Consider the following 22880-nt stretch of genomic DNA (forward strand, 5'->3'; position numbering starts at 1 on the left):
AGAGAGAGAGAGAGAGAGAGAGGCGTGCCGTTGGCTTTGATGTTATTCGTGCCAGGCATAGTCATTTTGCTCCAGTTCAGAATGGTCGATGGAGTGCAGTGAGAGGTGAGCGAGGTATTTTGCTAGCAAGCTATACGTACATCGCAAGAGTGAAAGTGCCATGCGTAAAATGACAGGCACTTATCATCTAGCTCCATCGTGTTACCATTCTCAAAGGCTGGTGGTCAAAAGGGATTGTCTCTATTTACTCCCTTCTGGATTGGTCTAGAAATTAGGCCAGACAAACAGCGAACCAAAGACAGAGAAGATGAAATTCGTAAAGAGAGTATTTGCGACGTCGCGCTCCATCAGCCACAGAAAACTTTGCCTCAATGTCGTGTCGTATTGCTGCTTGAAGCCGTAAACAATCGTATCCAGCAACAGGGCTGTAGGGCGCAACGGAAAATTCGGGCCTCAAGAATACCTTGGCAGGTTTACTCCGAAGGCCGAGCAGATTGGGTCATCCTGGGAGTACCAGGGTGAATGATTCGTGAGAGTTTTGTTGACGGGTTTTGGGTAGACACACGCTTCGAGGCCGGAATGTGCCAGCCCCTTCAGAGCATCCGTGTAGAGAGCGGTGATGAATGAAGATGACGCTCTCACGATGGTCGAGCGCATGACGATGGAGTTGCCATTTCGGACAGCTGCCTCTAGCGATTACTGCATTTGGCACTTGGCCGGGCGCAGCCGATGGCTGTGACGTGACTGTGCCACAGCGCGAGCGCGTCCACCTCACGCGCTGACGTGAAGTCTGCTTTGCGGTAGTCTCTGGTCGTGATTGTCGACACCCAACTGGAAGCGCGTCAAAGGAACCAAGTGCCTTTGCTTTTTGTGCCTGGTGCAACCTCACGTCTGCTGGCGTTTGCACCGTCCGCCCGTTTAAGTGTCTGCCCTCTCCGTCAACAACTGCTGCGCCAGATCACGCAACCATGGCCGAAATCCTCCACTGCCCGTTCTGCCCCTTCTCGGACAGGGATTCGTACTTTCTGATGCTGCACGTCGAGGAGCTTCACACCGAGGACTCCCCTTTCGTCGCCCGGGACAACAACTCTGCTCCATACGCTCCTTCTCCCACGCTGCCCGGAAAGCAGGCCTGTCGCGACAATCCGCCCGGAGAAGAAGGCGATTCCGACTGGGTGCTCTGCCCCGATGACAATTGCGGAGAACAGGTTCCGCTCTATGAACTCAACGACCATCTCGATCTCCACCTCGCAGAGACGTTGGAATATCAAGAAGCCGCCGGCATATCTTCGTCGTCATCATCCACAGCCGTCAACATGCGTTCTCCGTCAACCATTGCTTCTGAGCATTCATTTAGCGGCAACAGCTTCTCGAAGCAATCGAACCGCCATGCTCGGACCCGCCTCCCGTCCGACGACTCTGAAAAGTCAACCTTGACCAGGAGCTTTCTGGACATCATCAAGCCCTCTTCGCCGTCAAAGAAGAAGAGTGGTTCCAGGCCTGCTCAAAACGGACGTCTTGGAGTGAGTTCGCTTGACAACATTTCCCTACGTTGTTGCTAAAATTCGCTCGCCAGAAATCCGAGCTGGGTCCTTATGCTTTTGAAGAGCAGATGCCCGCATGGTTGTACCGGCAAATAGAAGCTGGCCCCAAGGTCACAGTCGCCAACCGCATTGGCCGCGATGGCCGTATCATCAAGGTTGAAGAGGTTGACAACGAGACCCCCGGAATTCTCCCTGTCCTGGCTCAGCTTTGCTCCATTGATCGAGGCGTCAGCCGCGCCTACCTATGCCACCCCAGCACCATATTCATCACCAAACGGCAAAATGAGGGCGGCTTCTGTGGCTATCGCAACACCCAGATGCTCGTGTCCTATGTCCAGGGCGCAAAGGCTCAAGGCCATGACAAATTCGGTGCGCGCACGCCTGGCATCCTCTTGCTGCAGGACATGATCGAAGAGGCTTGGGACAGGGGCATCAACACTGTTAGTCGCACCCAGACCGGTGGCATCCGAGGGACGCGCAAGTACATCGGCACGCCAGAGGTAAGTCAGTCATGCATTGTCTTCCAAAGATTTACTCACATGACCCAGGTCGAAGCCCTGCTCCGGAGCCTCGGAATCGACCATGGCCTGCAAATGTTCACGGACCGTCCAAACAACCAAGCACACGAGCAACTGCTGAATGATGTCGAATCTTACTTTGAGGCAGCGGTCGAAGACGATGAGAACATCAAGGTGCACAAGACGCACTTGCCGCCAATCTACCTCCAACAGCCCGGCCACTCAATCACCATTGTCGGCTTTGAGAGACTCAAGGACGGCACCCGCAACCTTCTCGTCTTTGATCCCATGTTCAGAACCTCGCCAGGCATGCACAGAATCCTTGGTCGCAAGGACTTGCGCACCCATCGACCCGAGATTCTGCAGGCCTATCGAAGGGGTGCCAGGCAGCTGAGCAGGCACAGAGACTTCGAGATGATCAAGCTCACTGCTCATCCGCCGCTTTTCCCGGCATGGGACGTATGAAGTCCCTCTTTCTCGTGCACCACAGTCGCTTCCCATTTCCGGCATTACTATTCATCACCAAGATACCCAACATTGCAAAAGACATCTGCTCTCACCAGTTGCTAAAAGTCAACAGGTCATTTCGATTTTTCCCGAGTGTCCCTACCTCTACGTCTTCTTTCATGCGCCCACGTTGGATTACCACATCATTCCAGAGCATTGTTTCACGGTGCTGTTCCCGTGGCAAAGCTTCGGAGCATTGTTCTCTGTCCAAGACGCCCGATTCGCTTCCACCGACACGACCAACGAGACGACGACTGACAGCGGTCTCTTGGGTGGAATGCCGGTCCTGCTGGACAAGGCCTACCTTGAGTGGATGAAGCCAACCACTGGTTCAGATCCCGTGTGCGCCATCAAAACGACCAATACCATTAGCTCCCATCCTTCTTCTGTTGCCGCTTACCTCGAAACCCATCAAGGCGAGGAACTCCCCGAAGACGTGTACTTTGAAAAGTCCGTCGATGCCCCCGTTGCCATCCACTATGCCTGTGGTATGCCTTTTCGACCCGGATACATCCATCACGCCTTCAAACGGTGTCAGCCCCCGAATCCCTTCAAACGCTACAACAACAGCGAAAGCTCTTCATCGACGATTAGCATCACCGGTGGCAGTAGCGAGACCAGCCCGACATCTCCGCGTCCTCCGTTTGCTTCCGGGGCGCGCCCGCCTAGCAAATTTCCAGAGAAACGGGTGCGGCCTTTGAGTCCTCGCGCTGCCGGATGGCCGTTTGCACCACCACAGGCCCAGCCGCAGCAGCATTGCTCGTCTCCACCAAATATCCAATCATTTCCCTCTCCTGCTCCGTCTGTGTGCTCGATTTCGGGCGCTGCTGAAGTTGGAAGCGGAGAGCCTGGTTGCCAGCATTGTGCGTACGCAAAAAGGTACACAAAATGGCTACATCCCCAGACGTATCATGAGCGGAGAGACTCTGGCATTGGATGCACTCCAGACCTGTCCGGTCAGCTCAGCACGCCAGGTCCACCACTGTTTTCTCTGCCATCCCCACCTCTATCACGAGCCCCTTCCTTCGCCTGCCATTACCACCAGCAAAACAACCTCCCCTACCGGCCCAGACAAGACTCGCAGGACCAGTACTCGAGCGACTACCAACAGCTTCCTTCTCGTCGCCGTTGGTCGCAAGCTACCAACTCCACCGTGACATCGATCCGCCACCACCCTTCGGCGTCGGCGGCAGTGCCGGATCAGCTCGAAGATTTCTTTTACGAGATGGGGAGCGACGGACGCCAGGCCGTATTTTACGGCACAGGCAATGGGATGCACAAGGGAAAAGAGGTGCGCAATGCCAGGACCTGCGGTAACTGGAGGGACAGCTGAAACGTGGATGGGCAGAGTCTGATGGACGCTTCTTGCTTCTTGCTTTTGGGTTTCCTTTGTCTTATTTCGTGGTTTCGACGGTGTTTGGGCCGGATACTGGGTTCGAGGGGCGGCCAAGCTTCTTGACATGAGAGTGGGCGTAAGGATGGTATTGACATGGCTTTGCAATGGCGTGCGCGCACCAGACAGGTGGTATGCATGGTATGCATGCGTGAGTAAGAAGTGGTGGATTAGAATAGAACTTGAGGCTTGGGGTAGATGGTTCCATGAGATGACATTCCAATCCGCCTTGCAGTGGAGTTTACCGTTCCAAGACATCAAGAGTATGAAGCAGAGAAGCTTGAACCGTTTGCGAGGGCGAAGACGGTGCCGCTATGATTTTCGCGACTTTGCCGTAGACGGAGGAGGACCAGGCTTCATCACCGTCAACACAAAACAATGCATGTAGCATGAGCAAATGACTGATCGTCTGAAGATTCAGCATTGTTGCCATTTTACAAGATACTCATGACATCCGGGTTCGAGCTGAAATGGTTGAAGCAAATCTCGCCGATGATCCTGCCCGCATCCATGAGCTCCTGCTCGACCTCTTCAGCCGGCTTGCCGCGGCCGCCCTCGACGATGCGCGTGTACGCCAGCACCATGCGCGGGATGAGGAAGCCCTTGCCGCCGTACTGCGTGTTGCGGACCCAGTGCTCGGCCAGCTTGGTGTAGCGCTGCAGGACGTCGCAGATGCGGTCGCGCACGTACGGCATCTCGGCGACGAGGTTGTGGGAGGATGGCCTGGTGGTGTTGGTGCCGGCTTGGGGCTTGGGGGCCACGGCGTTGAGCAGGCAGTCGCAGAGGTACAGGACGGCGTAGAAGAGGCCCGTCTTCCAGGCCTTGTTGGAGGGCTGCATGGCCGAGGCGAAGAAGCGGGTCGGGTTGGGTCCGATGGTGCCGTCGAGCATGGCGAGCGCCGTCGTGAGGCACAGGCTCTGCGAGAAGTTGTAGCGCGGGTCGTTGCGTATCGCAAACGGCATGTGGAGCACCAGAATGTAGCGACGGTAGAGGTGTCGCAGAAAGTCTGCCTGGAAGCAGTACGACTGCCTGGTGTCGTTTTCGGGGACGGCGTCGAGGTGTTTCTTGATGTCTGCGTCGAGTCGGAGGATCTTTTCGTAGTCGTTTTCTGTACGGATCGAGTTTGCGAGGGCGGCGACGGCCGCTCTCGTTTGGAGGGATCCGGCCATGTTTGCCTGCTTTGGTATCGAAGTGTTCGGAGAGGCGATTTCGTTTGTGGCAATCGGCGGTAGGGTGTCCCAGTCCTCTGGCCGTAGCGTTGGAGGAAATCCGGCATCGAGGCAGGCTTGCAGGTCAAGTTCGAGAATGGTTTGCCATATTCGTCTGCGGAGTTCGAATTGGTCGACTGGGATGCCGCGAAGCTTGGAAGGGTCGCGGTGAAATCCCATGCCCATGGCTGTTCTGACCAGTGTGGCTGCTGGAATCTGGCCCCAAGGTTCACAGATGGCACAAGTTTGACGCATCAAGACAGACAAGCAACAGACCTGCAAGGTATCCAGGCTTCTTTCCCAAGTTTCCGTGGCTGTATCCTGCCAAATGAGAGCCAGTCGCCACCATTTCAACACCTTATTGCGGTGAATGGGCCGTTCCTCGTATGTCAAGGTACTATCCCCAATGGCTATGACCAACAGGAGCTGTACCACAAAAACTGCCGGGGCTCCGTCTGGATCAGACCAAAATTGTTCGTACTGGGTGTAGAATTTGTCCAAGTCCAGAACAGAATAAATCAAGTCATAAGTCTCGACGTAGCGTCGGAGGAGACTGTCAGCAACATTTCGCGGAGGTACTTCATGGGAAATGCCAAGGTTCGCGTCATCAGTGTCTTGAATTATCAAGCGACGTTGGTCGAGCTGACGCCTCACGCGTCCGTATCTTTTGCCAGCCTCCTCGCCCGATTCATCCTTGTGGCCACAAATGTAGAACATGATTCGGTCGAACTTGAGTGGTATTAGTTTTGCCCTGGCTAATCAGATTGACCGAGAAGATTACTTTTTTCGAGAACCACCAGTAGTTGCAGCTCTGTCCATGGTAAGTCATTTCATTGTCGACGTTGTACAACATGCCAGAAAAGGCATAATTTGTATTCTCATCCTCCCCCGGCATGGGACGCGTAGGTGGCGTTGCGGCAGGGTGTGCAGCTGTCTCGACAGACGGAAAAGCCGAACCCGAGTCCGACGGTGACAATACTGCTGTTCCAGACCTCGACGGAAATAGGTGCTGTGACGTCCGTCCGGGCGTTGAGACGGTTGCCGCAGGACTAGCCAACTGATGATGCTGGGGCTGCACCGTCAGGATTGGGTGCCGTGTCTGTAGTGGCGTGTCGGCGGGAAAAGTACACTGGTCTTTCCATCCTCTTTTTGTGCAGCGGACACACGGGTGCATCTGGTCACACTTGACTTTGCGCTGCCTACACTGGACGCAACTGAACTGCGGCCTGTTTCTGCGCCGACGTGGGGGAGCCGGGGGTTGGTCCATCCTGAGCAGCTCTCAGACGTTGAGTGGGTATAGAAAAGGAGAAGGGAAAAAAAAAAGGCAATGATGGTGTCGAACGCGGGACGCGAATGAAGGCGGGAGGGCGAGTCTATAAAGCTCGGCCTCGGACTTTCCCAATCTGCTCGGCTCGGATTTGACTCAGGCACATGCAGCTTATCTGATGTCGGCATCGGTCAAGTCTCGGTCTCCGATCACATACACACTAAACTCCAACCAACGCCGTCGACACACCATCTCTACATTCCTCCAACTGCCTTTCTTTAGCAGTTTTTCTATAATTGATTAATTAATTAATTTATTTATACTCTATTCTAAACCTTAGCTATAGGCCTAGTTATATAGGCTAAACTAGATTAGGTAATTACTATACTATAAATAGAGTACTAGATAAGGCCTTTCCTAGCTATATAGGGTAGGTTAGGTAATACCTAGTACTCTAAAAAACTAGAGGAAATAAAGGGAAAAAGCTAGTCTATCTAGATAAGGCCTTTATAGCTAGTCTTAGTAGGTAAGTTAGGTAAGGCTTCTATCTTCTTACTAATAGATCTATATCTATCTTTCTCTTTCTTCTCCTCCTCCTCCTCCTACTCCTTCTCCTACTTAATTTCCTAGAGAAACCTATAGTAGTAAGATATACTACTATTTAGGCCTTTAAGTACTCTTTTTATTAGGTAATATAGTCCCTCTATAGCCTAGTATAGGCTTAAATAGAAGGTAAGTACTAGATATATTAAAATCCTAAAAAGGATTATAGCTAGTAACTAGTCTATACTAATATAGCTAGGGAAGTTATTATAGTAAGAGGCTATCTATCTATCTTTAAATAGGGGGTATTTTCTCTCTTTATACTAGATAGAAATTAGGTCCTTAATAGCCCTCTAGAGCTAGTACTTAGATAATACTAAGATAGTATTATAGTATAGGATCTAGTAGATTTAGTAGAGGATAAGGGGATTACTAAACTCTCTATTAGGAAACTTATATTTATAGGCTATATAGGTAAATATATAGTCCTTCTAAATATAGTAGTTAAGATAGTTTATCTCCTAGTATTAGTACCTAGGGAATAAAGGGGCTATATTATTAATTTATTAAATATAGTAGTAGTCTAGTTAGGTAAGGGCCTAAGGTATAAGGACCTTATAGTTATAGGTATAGCCTATAGGAGAGTTATAGTTATAGTAGTTATATACTCTATTATTAAAAGTCTAGTAGATACTTCTATAGCTAGAGGCCTTAAGAAAGGTACTACTAATAGAGTTTAGACTAGAAAATTAGAGCTTTCTAGATAGAAGGGATATATAAAGGATAAGGGCTTCTATATACTAATATTCTATAGTATCTAAGTTATTATATATCTCTTACTAATAGTAGGAGACTATTACTCCTAGAGAAGGGCTATAATAGGGGTACTAGATCTATTTAGAGCTATATCTCTATTTAATAGTAAGATCCTAGATATATATAAACTCCTAGAGTAACTACTAGGGGGTAAGTTTATAGTTAAAGAGCTAGGGGATATAGTAGAGTTCTATATTAAAAGGAGTAGAGGAGGTAGAAGGGAGCTTAAATAGTATCTAGTAGTCTTAGTTAAGGGTAGTATCTTAGAAGATACTAAAGAAAGGGTAGAAGTTATAGTCTATTCCTTAAAGGTTATTATATAAAGATTTAGGTAGCTACTTAAAGACCTCCTTATAGGTAACTACTACTAGCCTCTAGAGGTTATCTAACTAGAGGTAGTTAGTATAGCCTAGAAAAGGCTTATTAGAGCTATAAGGGGTATTATAAATAGTCTTACTTAGGTATATACTAGTAGTAAGAGTAGGGGGCTAGATAGATTAGGTATTAGAATAGGTATAGTATATCTTAGTAGTTATAGTAGTAGTCTTTATAGGTTACTAGTAGATAAGAAGAGATTATAAGTAAGAGAGTAGTACCTCTCTTTTATACTCTTCCTTTATCTATATATATATAGGGGTCTAAGAAGTAAGGTTGCCTCTAGTCTTAGTAGATATTAGAGTTAGTACTAAGGGGCCCTAATAGACCCCTAGCTACTAGTTAATAGTAAGATATAGTTAGTATCCTTATCCTATATATATATAATATCTATAGGTATAGCTCTAAACTACCTAAGGAGCCTAGTCTATAGTAGGTAGTATAATATCTTTATAGCTAGTTAGGGACTTAAGAGAATTTTATTAAGCCTAATAGTACTAAAGAGGCCTTATCTACTAAAGATAGAGTAGTCTAAGAGAATATACTAGATAGTCTACTTAGCCTCCTTATATATATAGTAGGAGGTTTTAGCTACTCTAATATAGTAGAAGTAGTTAGTAAGTCTAATCTTCTCTAACCTTATCTAGATAAGGTAGGAGCTAACTAGTTTTAAGAGGCCTCTATATAGTCTTAGTACTATTTTAGTAGGGAATCTAAGGTACTACTAAGTTATTTTATCTATATAGCTACCTATCTACTTCTAGGTCTAGGTAGTTTTAAGCTAGTTCTTAAGGCCTATCTTTAGGGATATATAGAGGATTTTTAACCCTAGGGCTAGAAGGAGAGGAGGGGTATTAGGTCTCTTTTTTTAGAAGCTAATAGCCTACTTAGCCCTATTATTAGCTACCTTATTCCTATCTACTCTAGAGTAGGCTAGGATCTAGTAGATTATAATATTAAGGCTAAGGGCCTAGAGGTAGATAAAGGTATAGTCTATCTAGATAATAATATATTAGCTAGATTATTAGTATAGTTAGTTATTTAAGATAATTATAGCCTAGTTATTAGTAAAGATATAGAGGTAGTTATAGGTATATAGATTATATATATAGTACTTAATAGCTACCTATATAGCTATAAGTATCCTATAGAGTTTAGTAGTATATACTATAAAGTAAGTTACTAGGCTATAATAAGCTATCTCTACTACTTAGATCTATAGTAGAACTACTACTAATCCCCTTAGATAATAAATACTAGTCCTATCTATATATACTATAAGAGCCTATATATCCTTAAGGATCTTATTATAGGTCTTTAGAGTAGTTTCCTAGTCTTTAATAACTATTAGGGGTAGTTCCTACTATAGTAAGTAGGAGAATAGAAGCCTAGTTTCTAGATAGTTTAGTTCTATAGGTATATACTACTAGGAGTTAAGGAGCTACTAGTATATTTATTCTAGTAGGCTATAAAGAGTTAACTTATTTTTAGAGTTAATATTACTACTCTAGATTATAGTCCTAGTATTAATAAGGTCTTAGAAGGGGGGGAGGTAGTCCTAAGTCTAATATAGGTATCTACTATAGCTATATTAAGCTAGAGCTAGATTAGTAGGATATAGGCTTTAACCTATAGAGTATTAAGAGTAGTAGTATAGAAGGTACTAGTAATTACTATAAGTACCCTCTTCTATACTCTTTTAAGTACTTAGAGGGTCTATTTAGAGTATATCTAGTAGCTATACCCTAGGTAGGGGTTATACTAGGCGGATATATAGAAAAGAAAGTAGAGGAGTATAGTAGATTAGTAGAAGAGCTAGAGAGAAGTAAGAGAAAGGCCCTATATAGATCTAGTAATAGTAGAGAGAGTACTAACTTAGGCTACTACCTTTACTTCTATTTTCTTTATATAGTACTAGAAGAGTAGCTTAGAGTTAAGTTCTATACCTAGTAGTTAGTAATACCTAACTAGGGTAATAGTAACTCCTTCTACTATAATATTAGTATCTATTTTTACTATAGGGGAGGTAGCCTTTAGTAGGGTATATTCTAGGATATAGTAAAAGTAAATAAGTTTATATTTATAAGGTTTAAAGGTAGTACTATAGTAGCTAGTCTACTCTTCTATCTAGGTATATTTTCTCTCTAGTAGGTAGTAGTTAGTCTTAGTATCTAGGCCTATAGTAAGGGTATTAGTATTATTAATATATTCTACTATTTAGTAGGTCTAGTCTTAGAGGTTAAGGAGGTCTACTATATAGAAGAGGAAGAGAATAGGGCTAAGTAATAACCCTTATAGAATTTCTACCTATCCTATAGTTATAGAGTCTATCTAGATTTTATTTATATAGAGGCTAGTAGTTTAGTTCTAGAGAAAGCTCTAGATCTAGTTTACTATTAGAAGTAGGAGTTATCTCTTATAGAGGTTATATAGTAGGTAGTTATAGATAATATTATTAAAGGTACCCTTAAGGTTAAGTATTAGTAGGGTAATAACCTAGGTATTAGTAGTCTTCTATACTATATAGATTATTTTAAGTATATAGTAAATAGTATTTTCTACCCCTTACTACTATTAGCCTCTAATAGTAGCTCTTAGGAGAAGGGAGTATTTTTTAACCTTAAAGCTAATTTAGTAGGCTAGGACCTTATTAAGTACTTTTTCTAGAGTATTAAGAAGGGCTATTAGTTAATATATCTTTACTACCTAGTAGTCCCCCTTCTTTAGTTTTTAGAGGATAACTATTATAGATACTTAAAAGTATTAGGAGTAGTAGGACTCCTATAGGCTAGTATTAAATAGCTATACTAGTATATTAAGGAGGGGTTCTACTATAGTAGTAAGAATATAGAAGGGGAGGCTATTAGGGCCTAGAGCCTTATCTAGATAGCTAGACTAGATAGCCTATTAGACTTTATAGGGTATAATAGGGTAGAAGGGTAGAGGGTTAGAGTAGAGGTAACTATTAATATTATTAAGTTATACTAGTAGTAGGTCTATAAAGAAGCTATTATATAGTATAGTAGCTTTTTCTATAGGGGATACTATAAAGGTACTATCTAGATAGTAGAGGGAAGGGGTAAAGAAGAGGGCTAGTATCTCTCTATTTCTAGCCTACTTTACCTACTAGAAGAGCTATAATATATCTCTAAAGGTCTCTTCTATTTTTAACTAGAAAGCCTAGTAGGTAGTATAGTTAATAAGGTATAATTTAAAGTTATAGATATACTTATAGGCCTCCTAGTCTTCTAGGGATTAGGTCTATTTAAACTATTAGTAGAGCTAGTAGTAGTAAAGCTAGGCTTTTTTATAGGCTAGTATAAAGCCTAGTACTATATAGGGGGAGGGTATTATTATAGGTATAGTTTTCTAGATACTCTTAGTAAGGAGGTTAATAATAGCCTTAGTAGTAGTATTAATATTATTAGGGGTTAGGTAGTAGTCCTAGTAGAACTTATAGTAGATAAGGGAGGATCCTATATATACTAGAAATATAAACTATTTAATATTTATCTTCTTTTACTAAAAGTAAGAGGTTTTCTCTATACTATTTATAAATAGTATAAGGACTATACTAATTAGAAAGTAGTTAGAATTATAGTCTTTTAGACTATTATAGTTAGTAGAGCCTACTATATAGCTAATTAGATAGTCTAAGATATATAGGGTAGCTATAATTAGATCTATTATTATAGGCTAGAAGTAGGCTCTAGCCCTATAAATAGATATACCTAGGGGTAGGAGAAGAGAGAGGTAGTATTAGTCTATAATATAGAGAAGTATCTAGATAGTAGTATCTAGATTTTTAACTTCTACTCCTCCCTAGATAGAGTAGTAGAGGTTAAAGTTACTAAGAACTATATAGTTCTCCTCTAGATATTAGGAGAGGGTAAGTTCTAGATATAGAAAGATACTAGGGTTATTACTACTAGTAGTTAGGTTATAGATATTATAGATATAGACTATTCTAGGCCTAGTATCTAAGTAGTAATTAAAGTAGAAGGTAATAATATCCCTCTCTAGCTTCTCTACCCTCTATACCCTAGAAGGGAGGCGCTTAGTAATAAAGAAGTAGACTTAAATAGGAGAGTTAGTAGAGGTAGGGCTAAAAAGTAGGTAGAAGTACTATTTTACTAGATAGTATATAGTATATTTAGGGCTATAGGTATTAATCTAAGATTCCTAAATAGCTACTATATCCTATATAATAGTATTAGGGTTTCTAAGAAATAGGGCTATAACTCTATCTTTTAATTTATTAGTATTATACTAGGTTATATAGAGGACTTTATATTCTAATATTTAGAGGTACTAGATAGTAGCTAGGTAGTTAACTAGAGTATATATTAGGTTAATTCTATACTAGATAAGTCTAATATAGACTCTAAGGACTCTCTATATTCCTTAGGGCTTATTTATAGTAGAGGGCCTATAGATAGGAGGGCTTACTTAGGGGCTAGAGCTAGAAGATATAGAATAGTAACTTTAGAGTTAGTATTCTTTATAGCTAATAGTATCTATAGAGGTAGGGATATATTCCTATAATACTTAAGTAGGTATCTAGTAGTACTATTAAAAGTAGCTACCCTATACTACTCCTATAGGGCCCTAAGATAGGTATAGATAATTTTATCTAAGAAGAGGCTAACTAGTATCTTAATTACTAGAATTCTAAAGATAGGGTAATTCTCCTAGTTATTAGTAATAGTAGTAGGGGTCTTAGTTAGGGAGCTTCTATTCTAGAATAAGAGGTTAGTCTAGAATAGGAGGAAGAGGTCTATATAGTCCTTATATATAACTAGTAAGGAGGGTTAGGCTAGTACTACTACCTCCTACTAGGGTACCTTCTAGATAGGGCCTAGCCTAGTATTTATACCTTTTATAAGTTTAGCCCTAGGCTTTTTCTTACCTTTACTTACCTTAGTAGTACTAGTAGGGCCCTACTTAAGATAGAAGCTAAAGTTAGCTTAAAGGACTAGAGCTATAGTAGGGGTCTATATAGAGGGGGAGAGTATCTCTATACTATTAATACTTAGATTTATAGTTTTCTTCTTATAGATACCCTAGAAGGGGGCTATAGTAGTATAAACTATAGCTACCCTTTCTCTTTCCTTAGCTAGTTCCTTATAGGGCTCTAACTAGGTAGTATATCTACTATAGTATACTATATAGGTAGAGATAAAGTCTAGATTATTAGTATAGGGGTAGTCTCTTAAGTTATAGGTACTAGTATAGAAAGTATATATAGTAGAGGAGTAGTAGTAAGGGCTAATATATCTACTCTTCTAGTACTTAAAGTATCTAGTAATATAGTAAGCCCTCTTATATCTTTTAGCTAGGTACTATTTAGTACTATAGTTAATACCCTAGTAGATAACTATATTATAGGCTTTAAGGTCTATAAACTCTATAACTAGTATTACCTAAAAACTATTAAGTACCTTCTTTAGGTATAGCTAGCTAATATAGGTAATATCTATATTAAGGGGGAGGTACTTACTATTCTCTATAAGAATTCTATATACTAGTATAGTATAGTTATCTATCCTAAAGTTTACTATATTAGTACTTTTTAGGACTACTCTATAGGTCTACTAATAGACTCTAGTAGAGAGGCTAAAGTAGTAAATCTAGTCCTTTATATAAATAGTAAGGGCCTCTACCTCTACTATTATACCTATATAGAGTAGTAGGTCTCTACTAGGTTTAAAACTAGTATTAGAGAATTTAATATATTTAATAGTAAGTACTACTACTCTTCCCTTTAGTACTTTATATACCCTATTAAGTATAAGCTAGGGGTCCTATTTATAGATCTAGAAGGTAATAGTATTATTAGGGATCTTTATATATATCTCTTAGTTAGTAGTAGTTTTATATATAGGGAAGGTACTAGATAAGATAAATTAATAGTAGATAGGTAGTAGAGTAGGTATAAGGTCTATAAGGATATTAAGATATAGGGTTAGCTAAATCTTAGTTATATAGTAGTATATATACCTAAGTAAGCTATAGGCTAAGTTAGCTATAGCTCTATATCCTCTCTACTACTCTACCTTATAATTATTAATTATTAGCTAATTAACTTACCTTACTTAGTACTAATTTACTACTTTATAATATTATTATAAGGTTATTTTATTATCTCCTTAAGTAAGAGCCTAGGTTTCTATTCTAGCTAAAGACTTAAGCTAATAACTCTTCTTTTACTCTATTAAGTAGGTTTAGATTAAAACTATTATATATATATATAATATATAAAACCTAATTACTATATAATACTAACTAGATAGGTTACTAAAATAAGATATAGTACTATAAGTAGTATAGATAGCTATACCTATTAATACTATAGCTTCTAAGAAGTAGGTTATAATTAGTATAAAGGACCTTAAATTAATAAAAGATATAATTAATAAAGTTAGAGGTATTAAGAATATAATAATTACTAATAGCTAGACTAATAAGTACTAGATAATTCTTAATTAGCTTATTACTAACTATTATAATAAAGATAAGTATTACTATAAGTATAAAACTAAAGTTACTATACTCTAGAACTAACTAATAGCCCTCTAAAATAAGTATAATAAGTATAAGGCTTAGTAGCCTAATAACTTATATATAATAATTAATAACCTTTAAGCTTAGTTAACTATAAGTAAAGATAATACTAAAGCCCTCTATAATAAGGCTACTATTTACTCTACTAGTAATAGTAGCTCCTATTCTAAGCCCTAAGTCTATAACCCTAATAAATTTAATACTAACCTAGATAAATATAAGGACTAGTATAGTAAACTTAATACTAAGCTTTATCTTAATATACTTACTTAGGATAATAATACTAAAGTTACTACTTATATCTTATCCTACCTCTCTACTAAAGTAGGTAAAGCCTTTATTAGATATTAGAAGGATAGTATTATTACTATCTTATTCTTTAAGCTAAAGTATAAGCTTAATTCTATATATAGTATTAAGAATAAGTAAGGTAATACTATTACTAAGCTTAGTACTCTTATATAAAGTATAACCCTACTAAAAGAGTTCCTTATTAAGTTCTAGTCCCTTATTATAGCTACTAGCTAGGATAATATAACTATAAAGGAAAGTCTATTAGTTAAGTTCTTATATAGTAACTACTATCTTATACTTACTTAATATAATAACCCTCTTAATAATATAGTCTTATTCCTTATAGAAATAGCTAATACCTAGGCTACTTATAACTATACCTTTAGTACTAAGGCTTATAAGGATAGTAATAATAATATATATACTAGTAGATATACCTCTTATAGAGTATATAGTAGATATAGAGGATTCTATAGTAGCTAGGGTAGTAATAGTACTAGTACTAATACTACTTATATAGATAATAAGGATATAGATAAGGATAAGGATATTACTAATAAATATAATATATCTATAGTAAAGTACTATAACTATAATAAGATAGGCTATTTCTCCTATAACTACCTAGATAAAAGTAAGGATAAGGTTTAGTCTATTTATATTATTAATACTAACTTAGAAAATAAGTAGCCTTACTTAAAGTTATAGAGTAGGGTATATAAGATAATAGTTTAAATAAGAATAGATTAAGTAGTAATAGACTCTCTTTATCCTACTCTTATATTATCTATATATATATTATAGGATAAGTTATCCCTCTCTAAGCCCTAGTAGATACTAGCTATAGAGGGTATATATATATTAATACTTTATTAGTAAACTATCTCTACTAGTATAGAGTATATAAGTAGCCTCTAGAAAAGCCTTATATTATAATAGGCTTTACTAGAAAAGACTACTACTAATTTATATACTAATTAAACTTCTACCTATAGGTAGGACTATATTATAACCTTTTTATACCTTTTATAATTATACTACTTAGTAAGGATTATAATATATATATTAGCTAGGAGTACTAAAGGTAGTATAGCTTTATAATTAATATAGAAGCTAGTACCCTAGAGATTTAATAACTAGTAAATATAAATATAGGATTACTCTATAAAAATAGTAAATTATAGATAATATCTAAAATCCTAAGGAGGATTCTACTAATAGAATCTAGCTAATTAAATAATAAAGAAACTTACTAAATAATTCTACTAGTAGAATTAGACTAATTAGAGTATAAGTAGCTAAGCTAGCTAGTTCTACTAGTAGAACTAGATGACTAAAAGACTTAAGATAAAAGTAGAAATTCCCTAATAGAAACTAATACTAAGTATACTTATAGTAAAGAATTAATTATAGTAATAATTAGATATAAGGCTCTATTACTATTACTATATAAGATATAAGTAAAGTAGGATAGTACTAAAGATATTATCCCTATCTTATAGTTTATATATAAAAAGATAGTTAAGAAGTATAGCCTAAAGGCCTATAGTACTATATTCCTACTTATAGATAATAATAGTAAGATAGAAATAATTATTTATTATTTTATTAATACTAACTACCCTAAAGTAATTAATAATATATAGAATAAAGGAGTAAATTATATTAGCTAAGAAGACCTTAATTACTAATAGACTAAGTACTTAAAACTAGCTACTAATCTAAAGACTAAAGTACTAGAGGAGTATTATAACCTACTTAAGGTATTTTTTAAGGAAGTATCTAATAAACTTCCCCCTTTCTACTCTAGACTAGACTTTAAAATTAAATTAAGTAGTAATACTACTAGTATTAGATATAGTAGGCTATTATATATATCTAAAGTAATAGTAGGTAAGATAAAGTAGTATATTTAAGAGAATAAGGCTAAGAATTTTATTAAAAAGAGCTACTCTCCTATCTTATCTTCTATTCTACTAGTTTATAAGTCTAGAGGTAGTATATAGTTCTATATAAACTACTAATATCTTAATAGTATAATAAAGAAGGATAGATATACTATCCTATTAATTAATAAGACTATTACTCTTATTAGGGGAGCTAAATAGTTAACTAAAGTAGATATTAGGTAGGCTTTTAATTATATCCTAGTAGATAAAGACTTATATAATCTTATAATATTCTAAATAAAATTTAGCACCTATTATTATAAAGTAATACCCTTTAATATTACTAATATACCTATAGTCTAGTAGTACCTTATTAACTAATACCTTATAGAGTTCCTAAATAAGTTTTATATAGTATACCTAGATAATATACTTATCTATAATAAGATACTTAGTTAGTATTACTAGTATATCTATAAAGTATTAAAATATCTCTAAGACTAGGGTTTATAAGTAGATATTAATAAGTATAATTTCTATATATAAGAAATAAAGTTTTTAGGAGTAATTATTACTACTAAGGGACTAAGAATAGACTCTATAAAGATTAAAGTAATTATAGGCTAGTAAGCCCCTTACTCTATATATAATATCTAATTATTCTTAGGATTTATAAACTTTTATAGGTATTTTATCTATAGATTTAGTAGTAAAGCTAAGCTACTAATATAACTAATAGGAAAGGATACCCTATTTATATAGGGACTAGAATAGTAGTAGATATTTAAGGCTCTTAAAGATACTATAATAAGTATATCTATATTATACTACTTTAACCTAAAGCTTAAGACTATTATAGAAACTAATATATCTAATATTAATATTAGTAGGGTTCTCTCTTAAAAGATTAATAGATAGATATACCTAGTAGTATTCTTCTCTTATACTATAACCCTAGCTAAAATAAACTATATAATCTATAATAAAGAGCTATTAGCTATTATTATAGTATTTAAAGCCTAGGAGCTAGAGTTAAAGTTAGTAGACCTAGAACTATTTACTATATATACTAATTACTAAATACTATAATAGTTTATAATAACTAAGAAGCTCTAAAGGTATTAGATTTAGTAGAATAAAGAACTAGTAGGATACTATTTTAAAATTATCTACTAATTTAGAAAAGTAAATAGTAAGGCTAATACTCTTACCTACTAAATATAAGACTAAGTAACTAAGAATAATAATTATAACTAGTACTAGTATTAAGTACTACTTCCCCCTAAAAGATTAGATAAGTCCTATAAATAGTAGGACCTAAAGCTCTTAAAAGAGAACTAGGCTAACTCTATTATAAATAAACCTAATAATAAGTATACTCCCTTCTATACCCCTCTAAAGGAGTATAAGGATAATATTATTAAAGATAATCTAGAGTATATTAAGGTAAAGCTAGAGAATAAGTAGCTAATACTACTTATTAGCTCTATACTCCTCTCTCTCCTAATATAATTTATAAATAATAATAATAATAATTATAAATAGGAAGAGTAGACCTTAATTAATAGGTTAAGCTTAAGAGGGATAGATTATAATACTCCTTCTCTATTTATCTTATCTTCTACTAGTATAGTAAACCTAATAACTAGTAGAAAGAAAGATAATAGTAATACCTAGATAAAGAACCCTAAAGTTATTACTAGCTAACTAGATACCTAGAATAAATACCTAGTAGACCTAGAGGATATTATTAAAGTAATTAAATAGTATAACTATAAGATAATACTAGAAATAGACTCTCTCTATAAGTAAGTAGGAAAGTATAAAGTATATATACTCTATAATAGCTTACTATATATAGCTAATAGGTTATATATCCTAGAGGAGGATAACCTATATATCTACTTATTTAGATATATCTATAAGTAGCTAGTAATAGGATATCTAGATACTACTAAAATATACTCTATAGTATTAAACTAGTATTATTTCCTAAAGATAAGGGAACTAATTACCTAACTTATAAAGAACTATATACTTTATAGCTATAGCTAGAAGTATAATAAGATAAATAGCCTACTATAGCTATTACTAGTAGGAGAGTACCTATAGAAGGACCTTACTATAGACTTTATAACTAGCCTTAAAAAGACTAAGTAGGGTTATAATACTATCCTTATAGTATATAACTAATTTAGTAAATCTAAGTACTATATTAAGTATAGTATAGAAGATAGTAGAATAGGAGTAGCTAAGATAGCTAAAATAATAATTAAGTAGGTCTTTAGCCTTTATAGCCTACTAAGGACTATTATCTTAGACTATAGCCTATAGTTTATTACTAATTTATAGAGAGAGGTATTATAGTAATTAAAGATAATAGCTAAGCTAATAATACCCTATTATCTATAGTTAGATAGATAAACTAAATAAGCTAACTAAGAGCTTAAAAAGTATTTATATAGCTTTATTAACTAGTAATAAGATAATTAGGATATATAGCTCCTAATTACTAAGCTTATAACTAATATACTAGTTAATACCTCTATAGGTATATCCCCCTTCTTTATATATTATAGCTTTAAACTATATATAAGCTTTAATTATAGTAAAGTAAGACTAAAGTTAAAATTAAGAGCTAAGGTATTAGCTATAGAATAGGTAAAACTAATAGAGGATATCTAGTTAAAGACTTAGTTAGTACTTATACTTATAAAGGAGAGATAAGTATACTAAGCTAATAAATACTAATATACTTATAATATTTAAGAGAATAACCTTATCTTTATTAAAGTAAAGTATATAGATACTAGATACCCCTAGAAGCTTAGATAGCCTAATCTAGGGCTACATTAAGTAGACTCTATAAGAGGTAACTAGGTAATATTAGACTTACTATAAGGTTCTTATATTATAAACTAATTTAATATAGAATAGCTATATTAATATAATAATAGGCTACTACCTAGTTAATAAGAGCTACCCCTACTACTAGAGCTAAATAATAAGAGTAGAGAGGAGTAGTATATATAGAAGGTCCTAGATATCTAGATAAATAAGTAAAGGGGAGGTATACTATAATTTTAGATTTATTAAATAGAATATCTACCTAATATAACCTAATAGGATACTAATAATAGCTTATTTAATAGAGTAGCTAAGACTATTCTAGATTAGTATTAGATAAATAATAAAAAGGGACTATACCTACCTAATAGCTAGTCCTTAGGTTAAGGACCTAAAGGGAAGAGGGGTAGTAAGATAAATTAATAGTAGATAGGTAGTAGAGTAGGTATAAGGTCTATAAGGATATTAAGATATAGGGTTAGCTAAACCTTAGTTATATAGTAGTATATATACCTAAGTAAGCTATAGGCTAAGTTAGCTATAGCTCTATATCCTCTCTACTACTCTACCTTATAATTATTAATTATTAGCTAATTAACTTACCTTACTTAGTACTAATTTACTACTTTATAATACTAGATTAGGATAAGTTAGATAGGATACTAGCTAGAAATAAAGCTAATATCTATCTAGTCTAAATAGCCTAGTAGGGCTACCTTAGTAGTAATATAGTAGTATCCTAATTATTCTTAAGTATAATTATATTATTATAAATAGTCTTAATCTATCTCTAGAGGTTAGTAACTATCTTAAGAGTAGTATTAAGGTTAGGTTATATATATAAAAATTTTTTATATATCTACTAGACCCTTCCTAGGAGAGGGTACTAGACTATTAAGAGGATAGGCTTATTACCTATATCCTTCTTAATAGTACTAGTAAGCTAGAAGAGCTAGTCTATATAGTTCTTAATAATAATAGAGTATTTATTAGTATTAGGGGGGTCTAGTAGGAGTTATAGCTAGATACCTTTTCTACCTCTACTAGTTACTATATTAGGAACTATAATAAAGTAGGTAGTAGGTAGTTGCTATACCCTGTATAAGAAAGATATAGGTGGTTACATACCTATAGGATGTATTGTGGTGGCATAATTCTAAAAAGTCAGTTTTATTAAAGTGAGGTGTTTTTGCAGTTTTTCCATCGACGATCACCGCCAAGGTCCCTCGACTCCGTCTTCCGCGTTGCATAACCGCTATCGGCGATTCATGAATCAAACCCATTCCACGTTCACAACTTCCAACTGGACTATCTTTCGCACGCGAGTGCGACCGCCTTGGGACTGTGTATGCTAATGCTATGCTCTCGGATATCATGAGACTTGATTATACAGAGCAAAGAAATCCATCCAGCCGCTGCGGCCATGCTTCCCTCTCTCCGTCACGGCGTGGCCGGTCTCACAGACTGAGGATTGTGGAACACGTCGTCCTTGTCGATTTCGGCCTTGATCTTCTCGAGCCGCCCAAGATTGGGACCCCAATACTCTTGTTGCGCATTCTCGAGAAAGGGGTCAACATATCCAGCATATGCGCCTCCAACCCCCGGAACATTGTCGACAATCAGCCGGTTGATCCCGTTCAAAAAATCTCTCGTTGTCTGTCCAACGCGACCGAGCGTGATTGCGTAACTTTGCATGAAGTACAGCACGTTTCTATGCGGATAAGCCCTTTCGTCACGAGGGACAGTGTTGATGTAGCCGCCGGACAGGTCAAATATGACGAACCAGAGGAGCGCGTCCTTCCTCGACTTCTCCAGGTACTCGAACAGGGCATCAATAGCCTTGTCGTTCATCAGCGTTGACGGAGTAAACGCAAGGGATTTGGCGTAAAAAGATGCTTGCGATCCGCTGAGGTGCAAGCCAATATCCTCGAGTGTCTGGCCAATCTTCCCGATGACATCGTCCATGATGAAAAGTTCCAATTTTGGACCACTGGGGAGCTGTGCTTCGATGTTGAGGCTGTCAAATTCAGACCGGGGTCCAAAGTATATGCCGTTGATGTTGATGGTGCGGTCCAGAATGGTCAAAGTCGATGCAAATTTCCAGCTGAGATCGGGATTCGAGACAAGTTTATTCCACGCCTTGAAGGTCTTGGCTAGAGTTTTCGCGTCGCCCGTCGTGACGTTGTACGTGTAGCGAACCATCTCTCCAGGCTCTGGAGATGTCTGGAACTTGTACTCGGTAATGATGGCAAAGCTGGCCCCCGCTCCAAGCACGGCGAAAAACACATCCTTGTTCTCGTCTTTGGTTGCTCGGAGGACGGTCGAGTTGGCTAGGACGACCTCAACCTCCACCACCTGGTCAGCAGCGGCACCAAGTTGTCGTCCAAGGGGCCCCAATCCACCAATGCTTGCGTGGCCGCCGAGACCCACTTGCGGTGCGACGCCTTGGGAGATGATTCTGTTGCCATTCTCATGCAGTCTTTTCTCGCTGTTTTCCAGCAGCGTCCCCGCCCCCATGGTAGCAATCCACGAGGCTCTGTCGATTTCGAACTTTTGGAAATGCCCCAAATCCACGACAACAGCAGTGGACCCTGCGCCGCCCAAGCCTGCAAAAAGTGAGCAAGAAGCGTAGCGACATTATCGGTGGCCGACATACAGTAATTTGCATAACTGTGCCCACCACTCCTGGCCTGGACCTTTCGCCTGTACTTGACAGCACAGCGGACGACCTCTGCAACTTCTTCTGTTGTTTTCGGATAGGTTACAGCAGCAGGGGTCACAGGAATGTCGAGATTCAACGGCTTGACGTCTCTGAGCTGGTAAAGAGCCTCATCCGGAAACTGCGCCCGATCTTTGTCGCCACCCACAGCGTCATTCAAACATCTTTCCAAGTCCTCGTCTTCAGTCCTCGAGACGAGTTCAATGTCGACGGCTCCGGCCGCAGCACCCACCACGAGGTACAACAAGAAAGGTAAGAACGGAGAGAGCCACATTTCCACAGGTCGAACGCTTGTGGGAAGGGTTGAAAGTCGTGCTCAGAAACGAGTCAATAGAGCACCGGCTTGGTGCAGCACACGCCAAGCTCTCTAAAATCCGTGGATACCTGATGGAACTT

The 22880-nt window shown here is 38.1% G+C and overlaps 4 protein-coding genes across 4 annotated transcripts; 2 read left to right on the forward strand and 2 right to left on the reverse strand.

The window, feature by feature from the left end:
* Nucleotides 1-790: 790 nt before the first annotated feature.
* On the forward strand, nucleotides 791-2687 carry J3D65DRAFT_115872 (peptidase family C78-domain-containing protein). Its single transcript, XM_066793776.1, has 3 exons — nucleotides 791-1523; nucleotides 1577-2044; nucleotides 2093-2687. Exons 1-3 carry the CDS (start codon nucleotides 969-971, stop codon nucleotides 2525-2527), a joined length of 1458 nt encoding a protein of 485 aa, XP_066651282.1. The 5' UTR covers nucleotides 791-968; the 3' UTR covers nucleotides 2528-2687.
* J3D65DRAFT_637699 (uncharacterized protein) lies at nucleotides 2373-4202 on the forward strand. Its single transcript, XM_066801533.1, has one exon. The coding sequence runs from the start codon at nucleotides 2847-2849 to the stop codon at nucleotides 3900-3902; it is 1056 nt and encodes a 351-aa protein (XP_066651283.1). The 5' UTR covers nucleotides 2373-2846; the 3' UTR covers nucleotides 3903-4202.
* Nucleotides 4203-4283: 81 nt separating this feature from the next.
* On the reverse strand, nucleotides 4284-6516 carry J3D65DRAFT_115877 (uncharacterized protein). The gene is made up of 2 exons (XM_066793777.1): nucleotides 5952-6516; nucleotides 4284-5899 (listed from the first exon to the last, which is right to left on the reverse strand). Exons 1-2 carry the CDS (start codon nucleotides 6435-6437, stop codon nucleotides 4397-4399), a joined length of 1989 nt encoding a protein of 662 aa, XP_066651284.1. The 5' UTR covers nucleotides 6438-6516; the 3' UTR covers nucleotides 4284-4396.
* A 14378-nt stretch (nucleotides 6517-20894) lies between these two features.
* Nucleotides 20895-22837, reverse strand: J3D65DRAFT_661830 (uncharacterized protein). The gene is made up of 2 exons (XM_066802612.1): nucleotides 22422-22837; nucleotides 20895-22371 (listed from the first exon to the last, which is right to left on the reverse strand). The coding sequence occupies exons 1-2, from the start codon at nucleotides 22756-22758 to the stop codon at nucleotides 21206-21208; spliced, it is 1503 nt and encodes a 500-aa protein (XP_066651285.1). The 5' UTR covers nucleotides 22759-22837; the 3' UTR covers nucleotides 20895-21205.
* Between the last annotated feature and the right edge of the window lie 43 nt (nucleotides 22838-22880).

The sequence above is a fragment of the Phyllosticta citribraziliensis genome (assembly GCF_038025025.1).
Source record: "Phyllosticta citribraziliensis strain CPC 17464 chromosome Unknown J3D65scaffold_12, whole genome shotgun sequence".
In the NCBI taxonomy this organism is placed as follows: domain Eukaryota; kingdom Fungi; phylum Ascomycota; class Dothideomycetes; order Botryosphaeriales; family Phyllostictaceae; genus Phyllosticta; species Phyllosticta citribraziliensis.

What these genes read in the sequence shown, in the direction of transcription:
- J3D65DRAFT_661830 (XM_066802612.1), bottom strand. Translation starts at nt 22,758, where the DNA reads ATGTGGCTCTCTCCGTTCTTACCTTTCTTGTTGTACCTCGTGGTGGGT. An exon ending in GCACAGTTATGCAAATTACT is followed by an intron (nt 22,372 to 22,421) that starts GTATGTCGGCCA and finishes CACTTTTTGCAG; the next exon opens with GCTTGGGCGGCGCAGGGTCC.
- J3D65DRAFT_637699 (XM_066801533.1), top strand. Translation starts at nt 2,847, where the DNA reads ATGCCGGTCCTGCTGGACAAGGCCTACCTTGAGTGGATGAAGCCAACC.
- J3D65DRAFT_115877 (XM_066793777.1), bottom strand. Translation starts at nt 6,437, where the DNA reads ATGGACCAACCCCCGGCTCCCCCACGTCGGCGCAGAAACAGGCCGCAG. An exon ending in ACTGGTGGTTCTCGAAAAAA is followed by an intron (nt 5,900 to 5,951) that starts GTAATCTTCTCG and finishes ATACCACTCAAG; the next exon opens with TTCGACCGAATCATGTTCTA.
- J3D65DRAFT_115872 (XM_066793776.1), top strand. Translation starts at nt 969, where the DNA reads ATGGCCGAAATCCTCCACTGCCCGTTCTGCCCCTTCTCGGACAGGGAT. An exon ending in CTCAAAACGGACGTCTTGGA is followed by an intron (nt 1,524 to 1,576) that starts GTGAGTTCGCTT and finishes TTCGCTCGCCAG; the next exon opens with AAATCCGAGCTGGGTCCTTA. An exon ending in AGTACATCGGCACGCCAGAG is followed by an intron (nt 2,045 to 2,092) that starts GTAAGTCAGTCA and finishes CACATGACCCAG; the next exon opens with GTCGAAGCCCTGCTCCGGAG.